General features: G+C 45.7%; 1 protein-coding gene across 1 annotated transcript; it reads right to left on the reverse strand.

Moving 5' to 3' along the window:
* Positions 1-6,336: 6,336 nt before the first annotated feature.
* LOC144752861 (uncharacterized) lies at positions 6,337-23,569 on the reverse strand. The gene is made up of 2 exons (XM_078640697.1): positions 22,576-23,569; positions 6,337-7,244 (listed from the first exon to the last, which is right to left on the reverse strand). The coding sequence occupies exons 1-2, from the start codon at positions 23,567-23,569 to the stop codon at positions 6,337-6,339; spliced, it is 1,902 nt and encodes a 633-aa protein (XP_078496823.1).
* Between the last annotated feature and the right edge of the window lie 615 nt (positions 23,570-24,184).

Below are 24,184 nucleotides of genomic sequence, written 5' to 3' on the forward strand. Positions count from 1 at the left end.
TGGACTCTCTGGGTTCTGTCGGTGAGGAGGGAGGTGATCCAGTCCAGGTCTTTGTCGTGGATCCCTGCGTTGTGGAGGAGTGTGAGTAGGGTGTGGTGGCAGACGTGTCGAAGGTGGCCGAGAGGTCTAGGAGGTTGAGGGCTGCAGTTTCGCCGTTGTCCAGCAGGGTCCTGATGTCGTCTGTGGCGGCGATGAGAGAGGTTTCGGTGCTGTGGTTGCTGCGGAATCGGGACTGGGATGAGTCCAAGGTGTTGTTCTCTTCGAAGAAGCATGTAAGTTGTCTATTGACAATCTTCTCGATGACTTTCGCCTGGAACAGGAGGAGGGATATGGGCAGGAAGTTCTTGAGGTCCTTTGGGTCTGCTTTTGGTTTCTTGAGTAGGGCGTTGATGTCTGCGTGTTCCCAGCTTTCCGGGAAGGTGGCGGTCTCGAATGAGCTGTTGAAGACATTTCAGAGTTGGGTGCAATGATGGAGCTTACTTTGTTGAAGATGTGGTGAGGGCAGTGGTCTGAGGGTGAGCCGGAGTGGATGGTGCTCATGGTTTTGATGGTGTCTTCGTCGTTGACGTGGTTCTAGGAGAGCAGGAGGCCGGTGTGACTTGGGGGTGGTGAGTCTAAGGTATCGGCGGCTGTCGGGGGGGTCTGAGTGTTGAGGCTGTCGTGGATGTCTATGATCTTGCAGTGGAAGAAGGTGGCTCGAGAGTCGCAGAGGTCTTGTGACAGCGGGAGGTTGTTGGAGCTGTAGTTGGGGTTGGCGAGTTCTTTTACGATGTTGAAGAGCTCTTTGGTGTTGTGTGCGTTGTTGTCGATACGTTCCTTGAAGGAAGTCCTTTTGGCTGTTTGGATGAGTTGGTAGTGCCTGCGGCTGGAGTTCTTGAGGGCTGTGTGGTTGTCCGGTGTCTGTTCGTTGTGACATTTCTTCTGAAGTCTTCGGCAGGTCTGCTTGGATGCCTGGAGGTCGGCAGTGAACCAGATGTCCCTTCTGTTGGTGCGTCTGTTTGAGGGTTTTTTGATCGGGGCGAGAGTGTTGGCGCAGTCGCCGATCCATTACCTGAGGTTGCGTGCGGCTGTGTCGGTGTGGACGGTTGGTGGGTCTCGGGCAAGGGTGGTGATTATCTGGTCTTCGGTGACCTTGTTTCTGCTGCTGTGGGGGATTCGTTGCGCGTGGTCGTGTGCGGTGTTTTTATTGAAGGAGGAGTGGATGAAGCGATGGTCGGTCCAGTGGAGTTCGGTGGTGTAGCTGAAGGTGACGTGGCTGCTGGCGGAAAAGATGGGGTCCAGAGTGTGTCCGGCGGAGTGGGTGGGTGACGTGACGAGCTGTTTGAGACCGAGGTTAGCGAGGCTGTGCAGCAGTGTGGTGGAGTTGCTGTCATTGACATTCTCGAGGTGGAAGTTCAGGTCTCCGAGGAGGATGTAGTCTGTGGAGGCCAAGGCGTGCGAGCTGACGACATCTGTGATGGAGTCACTGAACTGTGTCCAGGGGGTCTGTAGACGAGGGTTCCTCTGAGGGTGGTTTTGGGGTTGATGTGGATCTGGAAATGCAGGTGTTCGCCGGTGCTGAGGGAATCGTCGATGTTGGTTGAGATTCTAAGGGTATTTCTGTGGACGATGGCGATTCCTCCTCGCGGTCTGTTGGTGCTGTTCCTGCGGGTGATCTTGTAGCCATACGGGATGGCTATGACAACGTCGGGTGCCGATGAGGGGTTCACCCAGGTCTCCGTCAGGAAGGCGACTTCCGAGGAGGATGAGTCGAGTAGGTCCCAGAGTTCAAAGACGTGCCTGTGGATGGAGCGGGTGTTGAGCAGTATGCATCTGAGATGGTTGTGGCCTGCCCTGGTGGGAGGGGCAGGATGTGCAGGTGTTCGTTGGCTGGTGAAGCTGCAGTTTCGGCAGGTGAAGGGTCCGTGGGTGTGCTTCGGGGCGGCCTGGAAGCATGTAGATGTATGTCCGTCGTTGAGTGTGTGGAGGAGGTAGGCGTCGTAGCGGCATCGTGGCTCTCGTGGGGGAAAGAGGGTCTCGTGCTGGGCGCGGTCCAGGCGTGGACGGGTGCAGGCGGGCTTGCCATAGGCGCGCCTTCGGCCGCACACCGACTGCCATTAAGAAGGGGAGAAGAGCTGGGAGGCGGGTGGGAGGGCGAATGGGCGAGTGAGGGGGCCGGGTTCGCAGGTGGATACAATGGCGGGAAAGCGGAACCAGGGATCTACGGGGAGAGGAGGGCGGGAAGACAAAAGAAAAACAGTAGCCCTGGAGGGCAGGAAAATAAAAATAAAATAAATGACGAATGCAACACAGTAGCCCAGAAGAGTGGGCCAACTACAGCAAAAAATGGAGCGGGCCCAGGGGCGCCACAGGAGGCAGGAACTCGCAGCAGCAGCAGCGGGGGGGGGGGGGGGGGGAAACACGGGCACAGACAGGTGGAGCTAGCTCTGCGGTGTGGGGAGCAACCAGCCTGAACACAGGGTCAATGGCCACTCACCTCACCACGGCTGCCATTATGAAGGGGAGGTGGGAGCAGCTGGGAGGCGGGTGGGAGGGCGAATGGGCCAGCGACGGGGGCGGGCCACAGGAGATGCAGCGGTGGGAAAGCAGAACCAGGGAACTACGGGGAGAGGAGGGCGGGAAGACAAAAGCAACACAGTAACCCAGGAGGGCAGGAAAATAAAAAGAAAAGAAAAGACAAAAGCAACACAGTAGCCCAGGAGGGCAGGAAAATAAAAATAAAATAAAGGAAAAATGCAACAGAGTAGCCCAGAAGAGTGGCCCAACTACAGCGAAAACCGGGAGCGGGCCCAGGAGGCACGAACGGCATCAGCAGGGGGAAATACACAGGCACACACAGGTGAAGCTAGCTGTGCGGCGTGGGGAGCGCCCTACCTCGACACAGGCTCAAAAACGGTCCTAGGATGCTTGTTTCCGGTCCAGGGAAGGCCTGACTTGGCAGTTTGGGCTGGACTGTTTACATAACGCACAGGGTCAAGACTGATTTGCATATAGCTGGGTTTGAACTGGGGTGGCAAACGGAGCTAAAGAGAGATGATGGATAAAACCCTGATCTGTGACTGGAGGAGAGGGGTCTGGAAAGTTTCAGCGCTCCATCCATCTTCTTCTTGTATTTGCCAAATATCCTCAGGCATCTGCCTCAGTCAGCCCAAATATCCTGATAGTGGTGTGTCTATGAGTCAGCCCAAAAGTCCCCTTAGTAAGGTAACGATGAGTCAGCCCAAATACCCTCATAGCCATGTGCCTATGAGTCAGCCCACATATCACCAGGACATGGGTCCTGGGCTCACTGTGCCACTGGAATAAAGCTATCCTGGCTGAAGAGGGTTGAAATTCTGAAACCGATCTTAGAATGCTAGTTTCTGGTCCAGGGAGGACCTGGCCTGGCAGTTGGGGCTGGACTGTTCCCATGAGACACAGGGTCAAGACTGATTTGCATATGGCCAGGTCTAAACTGGGGTGGCATGGTGAGCAAACGAATGATGGACTTAACAGAGATCTCTTGACTGGGGGGAATGTTTTAATTTGTTTTGCATTCCGTCCATCAATTGTGTGTCTTTTGTTTTCTGGCAGTTCAGGCTGGACTGTTCCCATGAGGCTACTAATCAATTCAAAAACACTGGTAGGGAAACGAGGAACTGCTGAAACAGAAGCATAATGTACATCCCACATTACATTCAATTCAATTTGACTTTATTCAAAGATAAACAGACTAGTTAAAAGGATTGCATAGTTTTCTACACCAATATTTAAATAAAAAGTGCAGAAATATTTACCAGCAGCATCTTTTAACCCTATGTGTGACATGAATTGTTCGGCTTACAAAGTAACTTTTTGATCTAAAGTTTACAAACGTAATTAATTCCTCTCTTGTTTCAGTATGCTTCAAACTTAGTCACTCAGTACAGAACGCCCAGGTCATCTGATGTTAAGAGGAAAGTTATCACATATTAATTGCTTCTCACACTAGCTTTTGAAAATAAATGTCATTGTTATTTTAAGGGTACCAAAACATAGACCAGCACATGTCTGCTTAGAAATTGCTACTCTTTTTTACTGTTATCTGTTGCTTTGGCATCACAGCAACTAAGTATCATAGGGACTGGGTGAACCTCGTTATTTGCAGTGAAAGCTACAGACAGATATCTTTGGATGAACAAACCATTTAAATCAGTGGAACATTTTCAGTACTTTCAGTCTGGGGGAACAAGTCAATTCTCAGTGAACTCCCGCCATTTCATGCTGGACTGGTAGCCATGTGGCTAGGAAGTGGCATTTCATTAGTTACAGGCTGAGATTCTGATCTGTCATTGTTTCGCAAACCTTTCAACACCAAAAATGCCCAAATGGATAGACCTCTGGCTCATGCATGTGCTGTGCTCATCCCGGTGTGTAACAGTTTACTTTACAAGTTCCAAAACTGACCTTGTTCCAGACTGCCGGATGTAGACTCAGCAAAGTGACTGCATCTCTTACCATCTTTATAAACATATCAGATAGTAGCTATTTCCAAGATAACCAGAAGCAGTAAGATAAAAAAAGTTTTGAGGTCCTTTGGTATAACAATTCATAAAAGCAAATAGATTCATTTTTAGATATGTATTTCTGGTGCCAATGTTTTGGTTCACTAAATTATCAAAGTCTCAGTCTTACTCTAGTAATGCTATTCAATCATATTAATTTGTACATAGGGTTCCCTAACTTGACAAGTGCTGAAGACAAAAAAACCATAAATTTTTTTTAACATGTAAAATCTGAACATCATACAGCTGCAGCCTTCGTGACTTTCATTAATGATCCCTCACTCTTCTGAAGAGAGGACCTGTGCGCAGCCTGACAATCGTACAGGGTGCAGCTTCATGAATTTAAGGGGTTGCTGTTCCAACACACAACAAGAGAGAAATTCCCCTTAACGGCCACAAACTCTAAATGTCAGTATACCTCAAATTGGTGACAAATGTTAACCATACATAGCATTCTTTCGAAAAGGTATACATTTTATTGCATTATATTATAATTCATTCATTTGCTAATACATCAAAAGTTCTATACCATTCTTTATAAAGAAGACAATTTTTTTTAAATATAGTTTTTTTTTAAATAAATCAGGAAAATAGAAAAAACATGATAAAAAACATGTAATGTCCAGCGATATACACATTTTATATACAAATACACATAATTTTATTATCCCCCTGGAGAGAAACAAAGATCACAATGCTATCACACAATCAACATTCACAACATTCTCACCCTATATACATACATCACCACACCATATGCAACAAGGAAGATAAAATCATAAATACAGGTCTCAACACTCAATGTGCGACCGCGCACTTGGTCGACGCGCGTTTCGGCGGCTCAAGGCCACCTTCTTCAGGACCTCTTCCAATAAAAACAACCCAGGTATCCAGGGGATAAATAGGAACACATATTCTAGACTCAGGAAAGACTCATCTGCTATTATTCAATATCCAAATTAGATTTTCTGATATAATTCGCCTTTGGATGCAGCATTCACGACAGTCGATGTTCAAAAGGTCACTTCTAATCTCTTCATGCGTTGTGTTTATTATTATCTCTTCAACCGGAAATACTCTATAATTTGAGAATTATTTTCCAGATTTCTTCCGCCCGTAATGTCTGTGTCACATATATTGTAACGGACGACTGTCAGTGCTTCCCAGTGTCTAGTGTGCACGTAGGTTAAAGGCGCGTCACCAGTCTGCCGTGAAAACTGGCAGACTGGTGACGCGCCTTTAAAATTAAAATAGCCGCAGCACAAGCCTCAATGCAAAAAGGCATGTTTTGAAACATCCCTGCACTGTGCGCCATGTGGTGCTCCCCAGGACCCCACAGCGGAGGGGCCCTCAAACTTACTTCTGTCTGCCTTTTCATGGTGGTCAAACCGCCATGAAAAGGCAGAGGGAAAGGGGCACCGTAATCAGGATGGCAGTCTGCGCAGGCACCGCTGCTATTCAGGGATTACCTGTCCAACTGCCACCCCAATGGGATTGCCAGTCCTGTCGTAGGCGGCGGTCATTCCCCCTTCCCACAGTGCTGTGACCGTCAGCATCGTTATCTGGCAGCTGTGCTGCGGCCCTGGATGTCGGGCAGACTGACACCAATGGCCTGCCTGTGGCGGTCCATATGACATCATGATCTGGCCCAACGTTTTTCTTCTTTCTTACTAGTTGGGTCTTTTATCATCTACTTTTTGTTATCTGGTATTTGTATGTTGCATATTATTATAAAGTTATAATTTTAAGTAATTCGTTCAACTCATAATAACTGCATGTGTTTGCTACTTGTGTGTCCGCAGATGCGTTAGTATTATTGCTGATGTACTGAAGTTCTTGGCATATTCGCTGCATCTCTAGGATTTTTTCCAAGTGTGTTTAAAAAGGTGTGTTTTTGCATATGGCTGTGTAGAATTGATAACCGACTATAGCTCTTCACACATTCACTGCACTTGAATGGTTTTCCCCCTGTGTGAGTTTGCTGATGAGCCCTTAATTCTGACGAGCTAGAAAAACTACTCCCACATTTAATGCAATGGTAAGGTTTTTCCCCAGTGTGTGTTCGCTGATGTCTTCGGAGAGCTGATATTTGACAAAAGCTCTTCACACATTCACTGCAATGGTAAGGTTTTTCACCAGTGTGAGTTCGTTGATGGCAAACGAGGTTTGATAATTGACTAAAGCTCTTCACACATTCATTGCACTTGAATGGTTTTTCCCCTGTGTGAGTTCGCTGATGAATCATTAATGCTGAATAGCCACGAAAACTACTTCCACATTCATTGCAATGGTAAGGTTTTTCCCCAGTGTGTATGCGCTGATGTCTTTTGAGAGATGATGACAGACAAAAACTCTTCACACATTCACTGCAATGGTAAGGTTTTTCACCAGTGTGTGTTCGCAGATGGCATTGTAGGTCTGATGACTGACTAAAGCACTTTACACACTCATTACAATTGTAGGGTGTACCCCCTGTGTGTGTTTGCTGATGTTTATGTAGGTAATATGATTGACTAAACCTCCTCCCACATTCACTGCACTTGAATGGCTTTTCCTCTGTGTGTGTTCGCTCATGTTTGTGTAGGTATGATAACCGCCTAAAACTCTTCACACACTCACTGCACTTGAATGGCTTTTCCCCCGTGTGTTTTTGCTGATGAACACGGAGATGTGATAACTGGCTAAAGCTCTTCACACATTGAGTGCAATGGAATGGTCTTTCTGTCACGACCGCGTATCCTCAGGATCAGGGCGATTCTATATAGGGGTCCACCTCCAGACTACCCTATACTCTGAAATCAAATACCACAGAGCATAAGGGAATATGGCGAGGGAAAAAAGACCAGGAAGGGACTGGAACGGGACGGGAGGCTGAAATGAGAAAAAACCAAGAAAACAAACAAACATTAATAACACAGATCTGCTAACTACTCTCGGTATATCTCCCTAGGACACCACCTACCACGGGCACTAGCTATAATTTCGTCTTTTCCCTCCCGGTAGGTAGTGTAAAGACCTTCTTCCGCTTTAACATACAAATCTTCCAGCCTTCCTGGTTTTGCACCAAAGTAAATTCCCAATAGTAAACCTTCGTGAATCCAAATGAAGAGGTAATTGTGCTCAAAAATAACTTGATCAGTCTTTGAAAGTCTCTGGATTGATCCAAAACAAAAACACAGTCTTGTAACCAATGTTCAGTAATTCAGTATATTTCCAATATTAAAAGCGCTATATCCCAGGTTATAGTAATCAAAATCTAAGGTACTAGACTGCGTCTTCATATAAAAGCGCTAGTGCTCATAAATTCATTACTTGCAGAACTCACGGAATTCATGCGCTTCAGGAGAAGTCCGATCCTTTTTCTGTTCCAAAGGACTCCGAAAACACCAGCCGGTGCCAGAACCGCGTTCAGCAGCTGCTGAACGCACTAAAAGGAAGCCGCTACTCCCCGCTCGTTATTTCTCTCAAACGAGAGAACAAAGACGTTTTGAAAAGGCCGCCTCAGGATTTAGCCGCTTCACCCCTCCTTTAACGCCGGATACCTTCCAGCCGGAATTGAGGGGAAATCCACACCGCAACACAGCTGAGGCACACGGCAGCCGCCGCACGCCTTCTCTTCTCGATACAGAACTCCGCCTTGGCTGGCTCACAACCAACGCGGGAAAACACCAGTCCTGAAATAATCACTCTCTCAGGCAAACAGCAGCTACAGCAACGCCGCTAAGTACTTCAAAGAACTCCGCTTTGACCGGCTCTCTGCCAAACGCGGTTCAAACATTGGAACGAGCACAAACAAGTTCAAGGTGCAAAATCACGTACACAGCGCCCCAGCAGACAGAGACATATATAGATGATAACCCCTCCCAGCTTACTAAGCATTCTGGTCTTTGTAGTGTATAACTTCTTATAGAACCAAAACTAACTCAACAGGCGCTCCAAAAGTCGAATCATGACAGTATATCCCTCCTTACCAGCGCCTACCAGCCCCAGGCTTACCCGGATGACTAGCAAAAAAGCGGCGTATCGGAACAGGATCATGAACCTCAGAACTCTGCTCCCATGAATCTGCATCCGTACCATACCCCCTCCAGGAAACCAGAAACCATAGCTTCCTCCGTCGGAATCGTGAATCCAAAATACGACATACCTCATTCTCCCTGAGTGAGGGTAGCTTTTCCTCCTCACCCTCCCTCCTCAGATTATAACAACAAGCAACCTCCTGTGGCAACCCATCTTTTTCTTCTACTACAGAGGCTGAAATGCACCCCTGGGCTAAAGAAGACACACAGGGTTCAGGGGAAAACAAGCAACAATTCATACACTCTTCAGTCTCAAATCCCACGGTTCTCGCTCTCCAATTAATAGAGGGGTTGTGTTGCCTCAACCACGGCATCCCAAGTATTACCTCATGATGGGGAGCCTCAATGATGTTAAACACAATCCTTTCTCGATGATTACACACCACCCCAGGTATGACTAATTCTACCTCCTCAGTATGGGCGGTAACCGGACCAGACATTGATTGTGTGCCATCTACTGCCCTAACAAGCTCTGGTTTCCCAATGGGCACCCTCACCAAACCCCATCTCTCTACCAACCCCTGATCTATAAAATTACCTGTCGCTCCAGAATCAATCATGGACACCACAGGGTGGCTTTGGTGGTCAGTGTTCAAAATCATGGACAACTCCAGGTGGGATTCGGTGTTCTTACACGTGGGCACCTCCAATAAAGGCACTTTCCACTCCAGAGGAGGTTTATACTCGAATAAGGTATCACGACCACTAGGAAGACCTACTTGACTAGCTCCTACGTTAGTAACTGCTATCTGTTTAGCTGGGGAATAACTATTCGTCTTATTTGGCCTCATACTGCATTCCCGGACATAATGCCCCTTTTTTCCGCAATACATGCAGAGACCCAAAGACCTTCTGCTCTCTCTTTCTGCCTTCGTTAAAGGAGGTCGAATCGCCCCTATTTCCATAGGTTCTGGGTCCGTGTCCTTCCCACTAGAATGCTCCACTAAAGGCTGCCCGCTCCCAACTCTATCACCTCTCTTATTATCACCACCTCTATCTGTCATACGGTGATCTAATCGTAAGGTGAGATTGATCAAGTCAATGCAGGTCTTAGGTTGGGGGTCTATCTGTGCTAACACATCCTTAAGTTTCTCGTTCAAACCTTGATAATACAAAGCCATCCGTTTATCTTCAGGCCAGGACGTCTCCACCACTAACCTATTGAAAGCAGTCATGTAGGTAATGAGTTCCTTCCTACCCTGACGCAACCCTAACAACTCCTTATCAGCACTAAGCGTTGTGGCACGTCTATCAAAAACTCTTTCCAACTCCGTACAGAATTCGTCCCAGTCAGACAAAAGAGCATCGTCAGTTCGCACTAGAGGCACAGCCCAATTAGCTGCATCACCTGTCAAATACGAAATTGCAAAAGCCACCCGAGACAGATTGGAAGGAAAGGAGGCTGGTCTACACGAGAAGTGTAGAGTGATCTGAGTCAAGAAGGTCTGTATTTTATCCGGATCTCCTGAGTACCTTTCCGGGGTAGCCAATGGTATAGGAGGAGACACAGTAACCTGTATAGGGGAACCGCTGACATTCGCATCGAACGGATTGCGTGTTTGTCTATCGAACCGTTCTTTCAATGCCGCTGTTTCAGCTCTAGACGCCTCTAATTCATGTTGAACCACACTCAATGCATGCAGCACATCATCCAGAGTGGCCATCTATATAGCACCCCCTAACCGGGAGGAAACCTATTCTTGGGTACGTGATTCTGTCACGACCGCGTATCCTCAGGATCAGGGCGATGCTATATAGGGGTCTGTTGTATAGCTCCTATATATCCTTATATCGTGTTAAGTTAGCATAGGTACATTTGAGATTTAAACGCCATTTTTCCTTTCTTGCAACTTTTGCACACGACCCTTAATTGTTGACTTAGCTTTCAACCTAGTGGTTTGCCGTGGTGTATGTGAGAATAATATGTTATTGCTCTGATATCAGTTTTGTTTAATAAACCATGTCTGCACGGAGAGTGCTGAAGTTTCAGGAGCAACACGATAAGTAATTGTTATGAGGTCTGATCTCCACGCCTTCATAGTCATAACACAAGTGCAGCCTTTGCCAACTTGGGCTTGAGGCGGGATTGATATTGCTTTGCACGAGAATTTGTTAACACACTTGATGCGGTGCACATGCAGAGAGAGCTGGTGTATGCTGATGTGATTCCTTCATGCTAGGACACTAAGGTATGGGCCCGCCCTAAAACAACCCAAAGAGACCTTCTTAGCTAATAATATAATATATGTGTTAGGGAGGGTGAGATATAAGTGTTGTTAACTCTTATTCATTACAGCATGTTAACATGCTGTCACCATTCGCTTTTTATGTCTTAGTAACTATGCTGATAATTTTGCTACTGATAATAAGTATACTTGTATTATCTAAGATACTGCGCCTGAGAAGACGGCATTAGTAAATAAACATTTCAAATGCACATGTGTCTTCTTTACTCCATGTTCTGGTTTGTAATGATAATATAACGAAAGAGTGTTCATGAGTCCCACGTACCCTGAGGTACTGTAAGTTCATGTTCTGGTTTGTCTAAACATTGGAAGTTTGATATGTCCAACGAGACACTGTAGCTAGCTCGGTAAGGGGTGAGTTGGTTGCTAAGGTAAGTTTTGGGACACCCTAATTTGCCGAGGTTCCACTCCTCTGTGCACAGTTCTGTGTGAGTGCAGAAACCCTGCGACATGGCGCCCAACGGTTTCGGTGGTCTTATATCATGACACTCGAGTAGTTTATCGTTCATGCCTTAACCCCTTCACATCCGTTTCCGGAAAACGGGGTGTCGGTGAAACCTACCTATTTTTTGAAATAGGTCTTTATTCAAGCTTGATTCTTTCTTAAACGGTTTCTTTAAATTACTACCCAGTTGTGCTACAAAGTATTCTTTGTGTTTTCTTGTTTCCAGTGTTGTCATGGCGGCGGTGGCTATTGCGCAGCATAGTCGCGTAGCGGTTCGCAACCATCTTCAGACGTACCAGGTCCCAGTAGATGGGATGGCTGTGATTTTCGTGGTATGTGCAGATCCGGCGTTTCCTTACGAGTTGTTTTACTCTTGGGTTACGTTTCCGGCTGTGGATGCTAATTCTGGTTTGTTCCACTCCTACACCGCCTCGGATGTCCCGGCTGAGTATACGCCGTACAGGGCATTGGAAATACCTATTGATCATTGGCAGCATCGAGTTTGGTTTGATGGCGCCCTCCCCCACTCTTTGTCCGCAGCGAGGTTAGGTCCGCTCTCAATTCCAGGTACGAATTGGCCTGCGTTGGGTGGCTTTACCCCGCACCCGAATCACGGGGCTTGTACCCTAGCAGAAATTCGCAGGCTACATGTTGTTTCCATTTCCGTGATTCGTGCTTTAGTGCAATACATCGGTCGACATCTTCCTGGTGGTCGCCAGGGGGGTGCGGCCGCTCCCGTGGATCGAGGCGGAATGCGTCTCAATCCAGTGATGGTTAATTCGGTTTTTGGTGCGCGTCCAGTTGACAACGATGACTTCCCATTCTGGCTAGCAGAGAAGTTTGATCAACTTGAGGCGGTTTTTCCGAATTCTACTCCTGCTGATAAACATAGAATGTTAACGATTACTCTACCGAAGGATATAACTCCTGAACTTGTTGACTGTGAAAGCTGGGGAAAAACATTTGCGGCAGTTTATACAAGGTGCTTCGGCACCCCGTCTATGACTGCCCTGCCTGAAATCATTAGACGTGTTCAGAATGATCACGGTCCAGAGGCAGCGGTTGAATTGGGTATGCGCCTGTGTGGTTCTTTTGAGATTGTAAGTGATCTCATTCTCTCCAATGTTAAAGGAGATGCAGTTAACTTTCAGGTGTCGAATGCTTTGGCTGCTCTGCCCGATGCCGACAAACCCCGCCAGTTAGCAAAGATTGTGGTGGCCGCTTATAAGACAATTGGCCGCACAAGTAGAGGTCTGAAATATTTTCCAGTAAAGGAGAAAAAACAACCTCAGGGACAATCTGCAGTGACAGATGTTATGTTATGTTATGTTATGTTAACCGGATTTATTACGCGCACAGATGCCCCAGCAAAGGGGCGTCCTGGCGCGAAAACACAACCAAAAACCGGACAGAGACCAAGAACACAACACAGCAAACATAACTAGGGGACCAGGGGAAAGAGGAAGGTTTTTACTGCCTTCCTAAAAGCAGAAAGCCCCTCGATGGCACGGATATGCACAGGCAAAGAGTTCCACAACTTGGCGGCAAGAACTTGGAAGGAACGTCCGCCTGTCCTGGATCTCTTAAAACGAGGAACGATAGCAAGATGAAGAGCAGAGGACCTCAGAGTACGAGCTGGCACATAGGGAGAGATTAAGAGATGTCCAGCCCAAGTCCAAAAAACAAAATTGGCCTAAGAAACAGACACAGGGGAAGAAGAATACACAGACTCAGGATTCTTTTCCTGCAATACAAGCACCTGCGCCGACAGAAAAAGTTTATGATTTGCGCGATCGCGCGATGATTAAATCACCTGATCGATTTCAGGGTTCTGATCAACGCTCTCCTCGTTCCTTTCAGGAAACATCGGCCCCGAAGACCGGTGGAGGAGGAGGGGGTGGACGTGGACGTGGTGGCCAACAAGGACGTGGTCAGTCCCGCCAGACGGACGGCGCAGTGAAGCAGGAGGATTCTACGCCTAAGCGTCCGCAGTTTGCGAGAAAGAAAGTCGCAGCCTTAACAGCGCATAGATATGCCACAGATAGTGAGAACGCGGCTTCGGAATCTGACGTGGGCTCTGAACTTGCTGGACAGCGCGGCGGAGATTACCATAGTCAGAGAGGCGCTCCGTCCACTACTGAGGGTGACAGCGACTGAAGTGTTTGTTGTAATAGAAACAGCCGATACGAGATTAGCTCCCCCTGAAAGACTTTTTGAAATTGTCCTGTTAATTGAAGGTGACATACAGCGTACTGTCAGAGGGGTGTTTTGGGAGAACCTTTCGTCTACGTACGACATTTTGCTTTCCGAGGCTGACTGGCCCCCACCTTTTGTGCTCGCAGCGCCGCGAGGGGAGGAGGTAATCCTTCCCAGTTTCGCGCACACTGTCTCGACTGAGCATGCGCAGCATTTTGCAGAAGAGTGGGCTCGGGCTCTTGCACCGGCTCTCTACCGCAACCAATGTGGTTGGGACAAATTGTCCCCTTGCCACGAAATTCCTTTGCGGTCTGAGCCGCAGCCTCAGCCTCAATATCCCATACGGCGTGAAGCTAAAGCAGCCGTCGCAGAAATCCTTGAACAATTGGAATATCAGGGAGTTATTGAAACGTGTGTGTCACCAATGAATAATCCCCTTTTTACTGTGACCAAACCTGACGGATCATATCGTTTGGTATTGGATTACCGGCATTTGAACTCGCATTGCCGTAACTGTGCAGTACAGAATACTCACGGCTCTGCCCTAGTGGATAGTCTAGTGCGTAAGCGCTTCAAGACAACGCTTGACATTTCCAATGGTTTTTATGCCCACAGACTGGATGACTTTAGCTCCCAGTGGACAAGTTTTACGTCCGCTGGGGTGCAAAAACGCTTCCGGCGACTCCCAATGGGCTACAAAAATAGTCCTGGAGTCTTCACCTCCAGAATAGTCACTCTGTTGGAGGGAATCGATCCAGATGCATGTTCTTATGTAGATGATATTTATCTCACAGACGACGAGATTTGGATGCATCTGTGTCGAGTGAATTCCATAATTTGTACCTTTGCTGATATGGGTTACAAATTTAATTTTGCAAAATCGCACATTGCAGAACACACGGTGTTGTTCCTCGGCTATGAGCTGAACAATGAAGGTAGAGGTTTGGCTCCTCACTTCTTGGAGAAATGCGCACAATTGCGCGCTCCTACAACACTGAAAAAATTACAGTCTTTGCTGGGTTTTTTGAATTTCGGCAGAACTTACATTCCGGAATATGCCCAGCGTATCAAGCCGTTGTATGCTTTGATACAACCAACTTTCTCAAAATCATGCTGGCTGCCTGAGCATTCAGCCATTTTGCAATCCTTGCAGGCTGATCTGCTCGCTTCTAAATATTTACTGACTCGTGATAACCACACCAACCTAGTAATAAGAATAATTCCTGGGACGGTGGGTTTCACATACCTCACTTTTAATGAAGGTGACACAGTACCTATTGCTTACAAGTCGCACTTGTACACTTCGGCTGAGTTGCGGTTTCCCACAGTGGAAAAGGTTTTAACTGCTGTACAGATGGCAATTCTTAAGGAACGAGCACTGTCTCAGGGGAAACGCATGCTTGTGATAACACCCTGTCCTCATTTGGAGGCAGTCACGAAAGCCAGTGTACCAAATTCAAAAGCTTTGCACCCTCGGTGGATTCAGTGGGCTGCGTCATTGTCATCCACGGATGTCATGTTTATTTTTGACGCCTCCTTACGGTCGCAAGAGTACTTGCAGTATGAATTCGTTCATCCTGCTCCTCTGGCTATGCGACCTTTGGAGGACTTCCATTGCATCATTTACACTGATGGGTCGGCGCAGGTTGCGCATGGCTCTAAACATGCCTACGTTTCCGCATGCGCCATTGTGGTCGGTGCTATGTTGAATGATGAGTTCATTTCCAGGGAGGTGCACACGATGCCCCTGGGCGATTGCACCGCACAATTGGCAGAGCTTCGTGCTCTATTACTAGCGTTAGAGTACGCGGATCCAAGTGTTACAACTCTGATTGTAAGTGATTCTTACTACTGTGTTCAGTCTTACAATGAAAACTTGTTCTTTTGGATTCAAAATGATTTTCATGATTCCAAGGGTAGCACAATAAAACATAAAATGATCTGGGTTCGAGTGGCAGAGCTTAAGGCTAAGTTGCCACTCGTTTTTGTTATTCATACTCTCGGTCATCAGCGCGTAGGAGTTCACGCTGTTGGCAACTCGCTTGCTGATGAAGCAGCGAAATCAGCAGTATCTACATACTTAGTTGCAGCAGTTACTAGGTCTAAAACCAAGATTGATAGCGACATCTTGGCAGCGATTGCTGCCTCTGAGAAGGGAAGTAAACATCCTGCGGGATTCCCTTCGAAGTATAAATACCACTTAAGTCCCGAAAAGGTTCCTTTTGTGACAATTCCTGATGTTGGGGAACGGCTGATTCCCAACTCGGATCGCAGAGCAGACTTGATTACAGCGGCTCATGAAGGTGTGGCGTCTGCGCATGCGGGCGTCTCGGCCACTGTAACTCAATTACAACTACGTTTCTGGTGGCGGGGACTGTACAAACAGACGCGTGATTATGTCCTTCTGTGTGACATATGCCAGCAGATTAAACCTTCCACTGCTACGCGTCCGCCACAGACTCAGTTGTACATTTCTAATAAACCGCTAGGCTGTGTTTATTTAGATCACTGCGGTCCTTTTTCATCTGATACTGCATATAAGTACATCTTAGTAGCAGTTGACTCATGCACACGCTTTGTGTGGGTATGGCCACATCGCAGCGCTGATTCACGGACTGTCATTAGAGATTTGCGTATCTTTATAGGGATTTTTGCCTGTGGTACCTTCCATTCGGATCAGGGTCCGGCTTTCGCCTCTAAGGCGTATAAGGATGCCATGACTTCGATGGGGGTCCAAGTCAAGTTTTCGTCACCCTACAGACCTGAGGGTAATAGTGTAGTTGAACGAATGAACCGTGATTTAAAGCAATCTTTGACAGCCCGAGTTATAGGCACTGGCAGAAACTGGCTGGCTCACCTCTATGGCGTGCAGCGTGCTCTTAATAATCTCCCTAGAAGGTCTCTGGGTGGGCGGACCCCATACGAGATGCTCTTTGGCATCAAGATGTACGTCCCTGACCTTGACGGTCTAGACTTGGTGGTTCGCGCCACTTGCTTTGACGCAGATGAACATTGCAATGTTTTACAGAATCTACAAAAGACCAGAGACAGTCTTGCAAAGGAACATTTGCCCTCCACGTCGGATGATGCGTTGCAGATCCCGGTAGCTGGCTGGTTACCTCAAGTTGGCGAACTGGTTCGAGAGAAGATCGATAACAAGAAAGAATTTGGTCCTTCCTATCGAGCTCCGGTTCCCGTCCTTGGAGTGAAGGGCACAAGAACAGTCATTTTACCACCACTTCCTGGTCGTAAGGAAAACAGGTTTATTTCAATTGACAATGTCAAGATACACAGAGTGGCCGATTCTTCTTAGCATGACACCGGCTGTTTCCTGTCCTTCCATTGTGAGAAATTCAGTTATGCCCACTGCTTCTAATATTGAACCTGAAGTGGCCATCGAATTACCTGCTGTTTCCAGTCCATTATTAAATAATTTACCCGGAACTAACGTTGATGAGTTGGACTATACATACCCCACTGATTTGTCCATGCCTGACCTGCAAGCTCGTTTAGCCACGGAATCCAGATTTTCATTTGACTCTGCTTCCCTTGCCTCGAAAAAACCCTCTCAAATTGCAGTATATGCTAGCCTGTTTAAAAAACATTTTTTGATACCTCCTTGGACATACATTTGGCTGGTCCTTTTTTCGGTTTACCTTTTTATGTCAATTGGTTTTGTGTTTTATTTTTTTCGAATTATGAATGGACACTATGTCGAGGAGAGAACTTGCATTACTCATTTAAATGGAACTTTGGCCCCACTTTCCTCTTCACATTCTACACACAGATTAAAAAGAGACTTGACTTTGGTTAACATCACAGCATGGCCTGTTCTGGATGGAATCGCGTGGGATGCAGTTCGTTTTCAGATTCATGGCCCAACGGAAGTCGTTAATGTTCCTAATGTACTAAGAGTGAATATGGGGGATGTGGTGAAACAAAACATTCGGTCTGATGATTGGGATGTTAATGCTGTGGAAAGTTTGTTTTCTGATTTGAAATACTATGCTGCTTTTGATGCTGAGGATTTATATTTAGAATCTGCTAATTATGGTGATTTGTTCTGTTACCAACATTATGGCAATCACTTCTTACACAAAACATCTTCCCGAAGGGATGCTGTTAATTTTACTCAGTGGGAACATTGCCCGGCACCTACACAAGGGAGTTCAGAAACGTTTCTTAAAAAGTATACTTATTTCACTGACTTTAATCAGTCCAATCCCGAGTCCTTTTATTTTAAATTTCACAAACAGCCACTGTCCAAGGTTAGACTTACCGATACAAAATTGTTGTATTCGAAGGCCTTCCTAGATCAATTAGTTACTGGGGGCTATGAGTTATGGAAGGAAACAATAGACCTTAAATCGGTTTGGGGTTCAAGGTCCTGGCAGGTACGAGGCACTGAGGCTTTGCACCGTGCATGTCTCATCCCGAATCATATGTTGTTTTTAAATGAAACCATTTCCCAGACCACATGCTTTGGATTGGCTACATCTAAAAGGTTAAACACCCCGTCTTTCCCGGAGTTGGAGGAATATGAGGATTGGAGTAATTTTACTCAATTGTCCATTAAAGATATACAGGCTCTGCTTCTTAATTCCTCCTTTAACATTTCCAGTATGAATCCTAAGGGTTGGCTGCTTTGGCACCGTAGTGCTGATTCTTGCCAAAAAAGGTTTTTAAATATAACTGACGGTTTTAAGACTGTTAGATCTGATCCCCGGTTTGATTTGAGTCATACTGTCACCTCTTACTCTGTGGGCAAGTTGTGTCAAGCTTGGCTGAAACATTCAACTTTACCTGCGGTTAAGTATCACCTTTCCAAACTGAATGCAGACGTGGATTTGAATGATTTCATTAAAGGCCCAGCTAGTGGCAGGTCGAAAAGGTGGTTATATGGGGTTTACAATGAAATTTGGAAACTGTCACAGATTGAGGCTGCTTCACGCCTTAGGGCTATTGATCAGGCGAATCTTGAGAAAGTGCTTGCAGTTGTTGACAATAGCATTAACGTGCTTTCCTCTAGAATTTACACATTAGATAATATTGTGTCGTCTGTTGTTGATATTGTGCATGATGAAGTGTCAGTGTTATACCATGGTCAAAATCAATTACGGTCAATCATGCAGTTTGCATGGACACTTCAGACTCTGAAAATGGGTAAAGTTCCCTGGGGATACATGAACGTTTCCTCTTTATTTGCACCGTTTAATTTGACAGACAAACAACGCTTGCTTTGAATGCGTGATGCTTCCTTTTCTATGCTACATATTGAAAGGTTGGAATCTTTACCTTTTTCTGTGGCAGAAGCCACTGCTGCTACGTGGCTTATCCACGGTTTAATAACACTGCCTTTTGCTTTATATAAGTTTTCAAATTGTATGAAATATGTGCCAATAGGTCGTTTTGAACCCTTAGGTAGCGGTTTTCTTCATGAGGTCTGGTCACTCCCATACACATACAGATGTTTAAAGGATGAACAGGAAGTTTATCTAACAGGGGATGAGTGTACTGAGACGCCAGATCATTCTTTAATGTGCAGACACATACAGTTACACGGTTCATGTAACAAGGACCGACCGAATATGGCTTGCGTTTTACAGGGCACGCCAGTTCCTGCTACCATCCCCACGTTTAAATTGTTAGAGAATGGTAGTTATTTAATGCTCAATAATGAAAACTGTTGTGGGTTAATTAAAGGTATAGCTTTCATAGTAACAGTAAGTGAGCGAGTTATTTGCTGCAGAAATGTTCTTTATCCTCCCACACGTGAACATAGGGAGTCTTCCATTTGGCCACAGATACCGACCTTGGGAGCAGAATTCAGCGGCATGGCTAGAATAAGAGCTCTATTGTCCCAGAAAGAGGTGGCCTTGAGCTCGGCCCGTGAAACTTTCGTGCTTCACATTGCTAACACCCGTACGGAGGTTCAGGCTCTTTTAAATACTGATTTGCCTTTGCATTTCGGAGCCATGGTTCGTTCTATCTTTAACGCATCCTCCACAACGGGCCTAGCACATTTTTTTAAAGTTGTTAGCAGTGGTCTCGTGACTTCCTTTGAGAAGATTTTTGGAGTCATCCCTGCCTTCTTCCATTCTATTTTTTCATCCTTGTTTGGAGGATTCCCGTTTTTCCTTGCATTAGCGGCTGGCGCTTTGGTGGTTTTCTGCCTTTTTAAATATGGATGCCCTTCCTGTGCAAGACCACGCGCAAGTGCTACTGACGCGGTTTCGCAACCGCATGCTTGATTATTATGGCACACTGCCGTTGGCGACTCTAAGCACGGCGTTTGGATTATCTTTTCGGTTCTCCTATTTTACCTGTGTCCAGCCTGTATTTCGCTGCCTGACCTGTGATTTCCTTTGGGCCATTGATTTGTGTCTCTGCGGACCGATTTCTTCTGACGTCGATTTTGATCAACTGATGAGTCCTATCATTGCTCACGAGTTGGTTTGTTCTGACGAAAGGATTATGGCCTTGGCGGTGGCACATGGACTAATGGGTCCCTGGGATGTGTTGTCGGCAGCGCAAAATTTCTTGGAACGAAGTTTTCTTGAAAACCCACCGAGCTGTCCTCTGATGGTTATAGAGGATCCGGTGCTGGGAGATCACGTATGTTCCTTTCATCTTTTAAATTGGATGGCTGAACTGTTTTCGGATGAGGACAGTGACTTCCTCCTGGAGGCTGTTGCAGCTTACTTTTCATATACAGTCTTATCATAAACACTGCCTCAAATTGACATGCTGATTGATAGCATTTCCTTGATTTTATTGACTTTTGGTCAAGACATTTTATTTTTGCTTGCCTATTGGCTTGAGCCACATTATACTTGTGGGCTATTTTTTAGCATTAGTTTTTATAATTGAATTTTTATTCATGCTCGTTTATTGTTGGATTCTGCTCTCATGTGATGGCACTTCTGTTATCTTATTTAGTCCGTTCTCGGATCATGGGGGGGTGTTGTATAGCTCCTATATATCCTTATATCGTGTTAAGTTAGCATAGGTACATTTGAGATTTAAACGCCATTTTTCCTTTCTTGCAACTTTTGCACACGACCCTTAATTGTTGACTTAGCTTTCAACCTAGTGGTTTGCCGTGGTGTATGTGAGAATAATATGTTATTGCTCTGATATCAGTTTTGTTTAATAAACCATGTCTGCACGGAGAGTGCTGAAGTTTCAGGAGCAACACGATAAGTAATTGTTATGAGGTCTGATCTCCACGCCTTCATAGTCATAACACAAGTGCAGCCTTTGCCAACTTGGGCTTGAGGCGGGATTGATATTGCTTTGCACGAGAATTTGTTAACACACTTGATGCGGTGCACATGCAGAGAGAGCTGGTGTCTGCTGATGTGATTCCTTCATGCTAGGACACTAAGGTATGGGCCCGCCCTAAAACAACCCAAAGAGACCTTCTTAGCTAATAATATAATATATGTGTTAGGGAGGGTGAGATATAAGTGTTGTTAACTCTTATTCATTACAGCATGTTAACATGCTGTCACCATTCGCTTTTTATATCTTAGTAACTATGCTGATAATTTTGCTACTGATAATAAGTATACTTGTATTATCTAAGATACTGCGCCTGAGAAGACGGCATTAGTAAATAAACATTTCAAATGCACATGTGTCTTCTTTACTCCATGTTCTGGTTTGTAATGATAATATAACGAAAGAGTGTTCATGAGTCCCACGTACCCTGAGGTACTGTAAGTTCATGATCTGGTTTGTCTAAACATTGGAAGTTTGATATGTCCAACGAGACACTGTAGCTAGCTCGGTAAGGGGTGAGTTGGTTGCTAAGGTAAGTTTTGGGACACCCTAATTTGCCGAGGTTCCACTCCTCTGTGCACAGTTCTGTGTGAGTACAGAAACCCTGCGACAGGTCCACCTCCAGACTACCCTATACTCTGAAATCAAATACCACAGAGCATAAGGGAATATGGCGAGGGAAAAAAGACCAGGAAGGGACTGGAACGGGACGGGAGGCTGAAATGAGAAAAAACCAAGAAAACAAACAAACATTAATAACACAGATCTGCTAACTACTCTCGGTATATCTCGCTAGGACACCACCTATCACGGGCACTAGCTATAATTTCGTCTTTTCCCTCCCGGTAGGTAGTGTAAAGACCTTCTTCCGCTTTAACATACAAATCTTCCAGCCTTCCTGGTTTTGCACCAAAGTAAATTCCCAATAGTAAACCTTCGTGAATCCAAATGAAGAGGTAATTGTGCTAAAAAATAACTTGATCAGTCTTTGAAAGTCTCTGGATTGATCCAAAACAAAAACACAGTCTTGTAACCAATGTTCAGTGATTCAGTATATTTCCAATATTAAAAGCGCTATATCCCAGGTTATAGTAATCAAAATCTAAGGTACTAGACTGCGTCTTCATATAAAAGCGCTAGTGCTCATAAATTCATTACTTGCAGAACTCACGGAATTCATGCGCTTCAGGAGAAGTCCGATCCTTTTTCTGTTCCAAAGGACTCCGAAAACACCAGCCGGTGCCAGAACCGCGTTCAGCAGCTGCTGAACGCACTAAAAGGAAGCCGCTACTCCCCGCTCGTTATTTCTCTCAAACGAGAGAACAAAGACGTTTTGAAAAGGCCGCCTCAGGATTCAGCCGCTTCACCCCTCCTTTAACGCCGGATACCTTCCAGCCGGAATTGAGGGGAAATCCACACCGCAACACAGCTGAGGCACACGGCAGCCGCCGCACGCCTTCTCTTCTCGATACAGAACTCCGCCTTGGCTGGCTCACAACCAACGCGGGAAAACACCAGTCCTGAAATAATCACTCTCTCAGGCAAACAGCAGCTACAGCAACGCCGCTAAGTACTTCAAAGAACTCCGCTTTGACCGGCTCTCTGCCAAACGCGGTTCAAACATTGGAATCAGCACAAACAAGTTCAAGGTGCAAAATCACGTACACAGCGCCCCAGCAGGCAGAGACATATATAGATGATAACCCCTCCCAGCTTACTAAGCATTCTGGTCTTTGTAGTGTATAACTTCTTATAGAACCAAAACTAACTCAACAGGCGGTCCAAAAGTCGAATCATGACACTTTCCCCTGTGTGTGTTCGCTGATGATTTTTGAGGTCTGATGCCTGACGATAGCTCTTTGTACATTCACTGCAGTGATATGGCTTTTCCCTAGTGTGTGTCTGCTGATGTTTGTGTAGAGTTGATAACAGACGAAAGCTCTTCACACATTCACTGCAATTATAAGGCTTTTCACCAGTGTGTATTCGCTGATGGTATTGTAGTTGTGATAACCGACTAAAGCTCTTTCCACACTCAATACAATTGTATGTTTTTTCCCCCTTGTGTGTTCGCCGATGTATTTGGAGGTGTGATAAACAACTAAAGCTCTTCACACATGCATTGCAATGGTATGTTTTTTCTCCTGTATGTATTCGATGATGTCTTTGGAGTTGTGATACACGGCTAAAGCTCTTCACACATTCATTGCAATGGTAGGGTTTTTCACCTGTATGTGTTCGATGATGTATTTTGAGGTGTGATAAACATCTAAAGCTCTTTGCACATTCATTGCAATGGTATGGTCTTTCACCTGTGTGTGTTCGCTGATGTTTTTGGAGATCTGATGACTGACAAAAGCTCTTCACACATTCACTGCAACGGTAAGGTTTTTCCCCCGTGTGTATTCGTTGATGTCTTTTTAGTGCTGAAAATCTACTAAAGCTTTTCTCACATTCACTGCACTTGAATGCTTTTCCCCCTGTCTGTGCTAGTTGATGATTACTTAATGCGGAAGAGTAACCAAAACTGCTCACAGATTCGCTGCAAGGGTGTGATTGTTCCCCTTTGTGGGCTTGTTGATGACATTGTAGGTTAAATAAACAACTAACGCTTTTAGCACATTCAGTGGTATTGAATTGTTTTTCTCCTGTGTGCATTTGCAGAGGGTTCTTTAGGTCTGATGGCAAACTAAAGCTCTCACTGCATGTCTCTGATACTTCTCTCTTGGTTAGGGTGTCTGAGTTGGGAATAGGTTTGTCTACACCCAATGATTGTGCCTCCTGAAGGGCAAACATGGCTGATAAAGCACTTATATTTTTCCCACATAACCTGTATGTGTGCAGTATTTTGCAGGTTTGCTTTCAGATTTAACAATTAAGTACAATGTTCACCAAATACATGTCACACTCATAATGTGTGTAAGGCTTTTTGTAGTAATAGTGTCTTTAGACTGGATAATCATTTTTCACAGTTACAGGTAAAGATTCATCTTCCTTCTGGTTGGTGCACATAGGGATATAAGTTTGCTTTATAGATAGCAGAACTCCTCTTTGCTTTACTCTTCAGTTGTATGGCTCCACTGTGTTGCTCTTTTTTCTGGTTCCTGTGGTTTTGCCTGAAAGAGTTTACAATACATCTAGAACACTGAATAGTGCTTATCAGTTTAGAAAGAAGAGCCCTGCTGTAAACACATTATACCGATCCCATGATATAAGCCGGCATTGTGTGGTAAATAAATAAATAATACCCTATTTTTGACTAGACTTATAGCATAACAGATAGCTCAATAAATAAGAGTCAAGATTCGAGGTAGTAGGAGTTTGTGCAGGTTTATTACAGCATAAGGACAGGATCAGGACAACCTGCATAGAACAGAGGTGACAGGGCCCAGCAGGACAACTGGGGCCCAG

The sequence above is a fragment of the Lissotriton helveticus genome, chromosome 5_1 (assembly GCF_964261635.1).
Source record: "Lissotriton helveticus chromosome 5_1, aLisHel1.1, whole genome shotgun sequence".
In the NCBI taxonomy this organism is placed as follows: Eukaryota; Metazoa; Chordata; class Amphibia; order Caudata; family Salamandridae; genus Lissotriton; species Lissotriton helveticus.

Bases quoted from the DNA above. Each gene is read 5' to 3' on its own strand.
- LOC144752861 (XM_078640697.1), bottom strand. From the start codon at position 23,569: ATGTTTGCCCTTCAGGAGGCACAATCATTGGGTGTAGACAAACCTATT. The intron at 7,245-22,575 runs GTGTCATGATTC...CGGTCGTGACAG, and splicing joins GCGAACACACACAGGGGAAA to AAAGACCATTCCATTGCACT.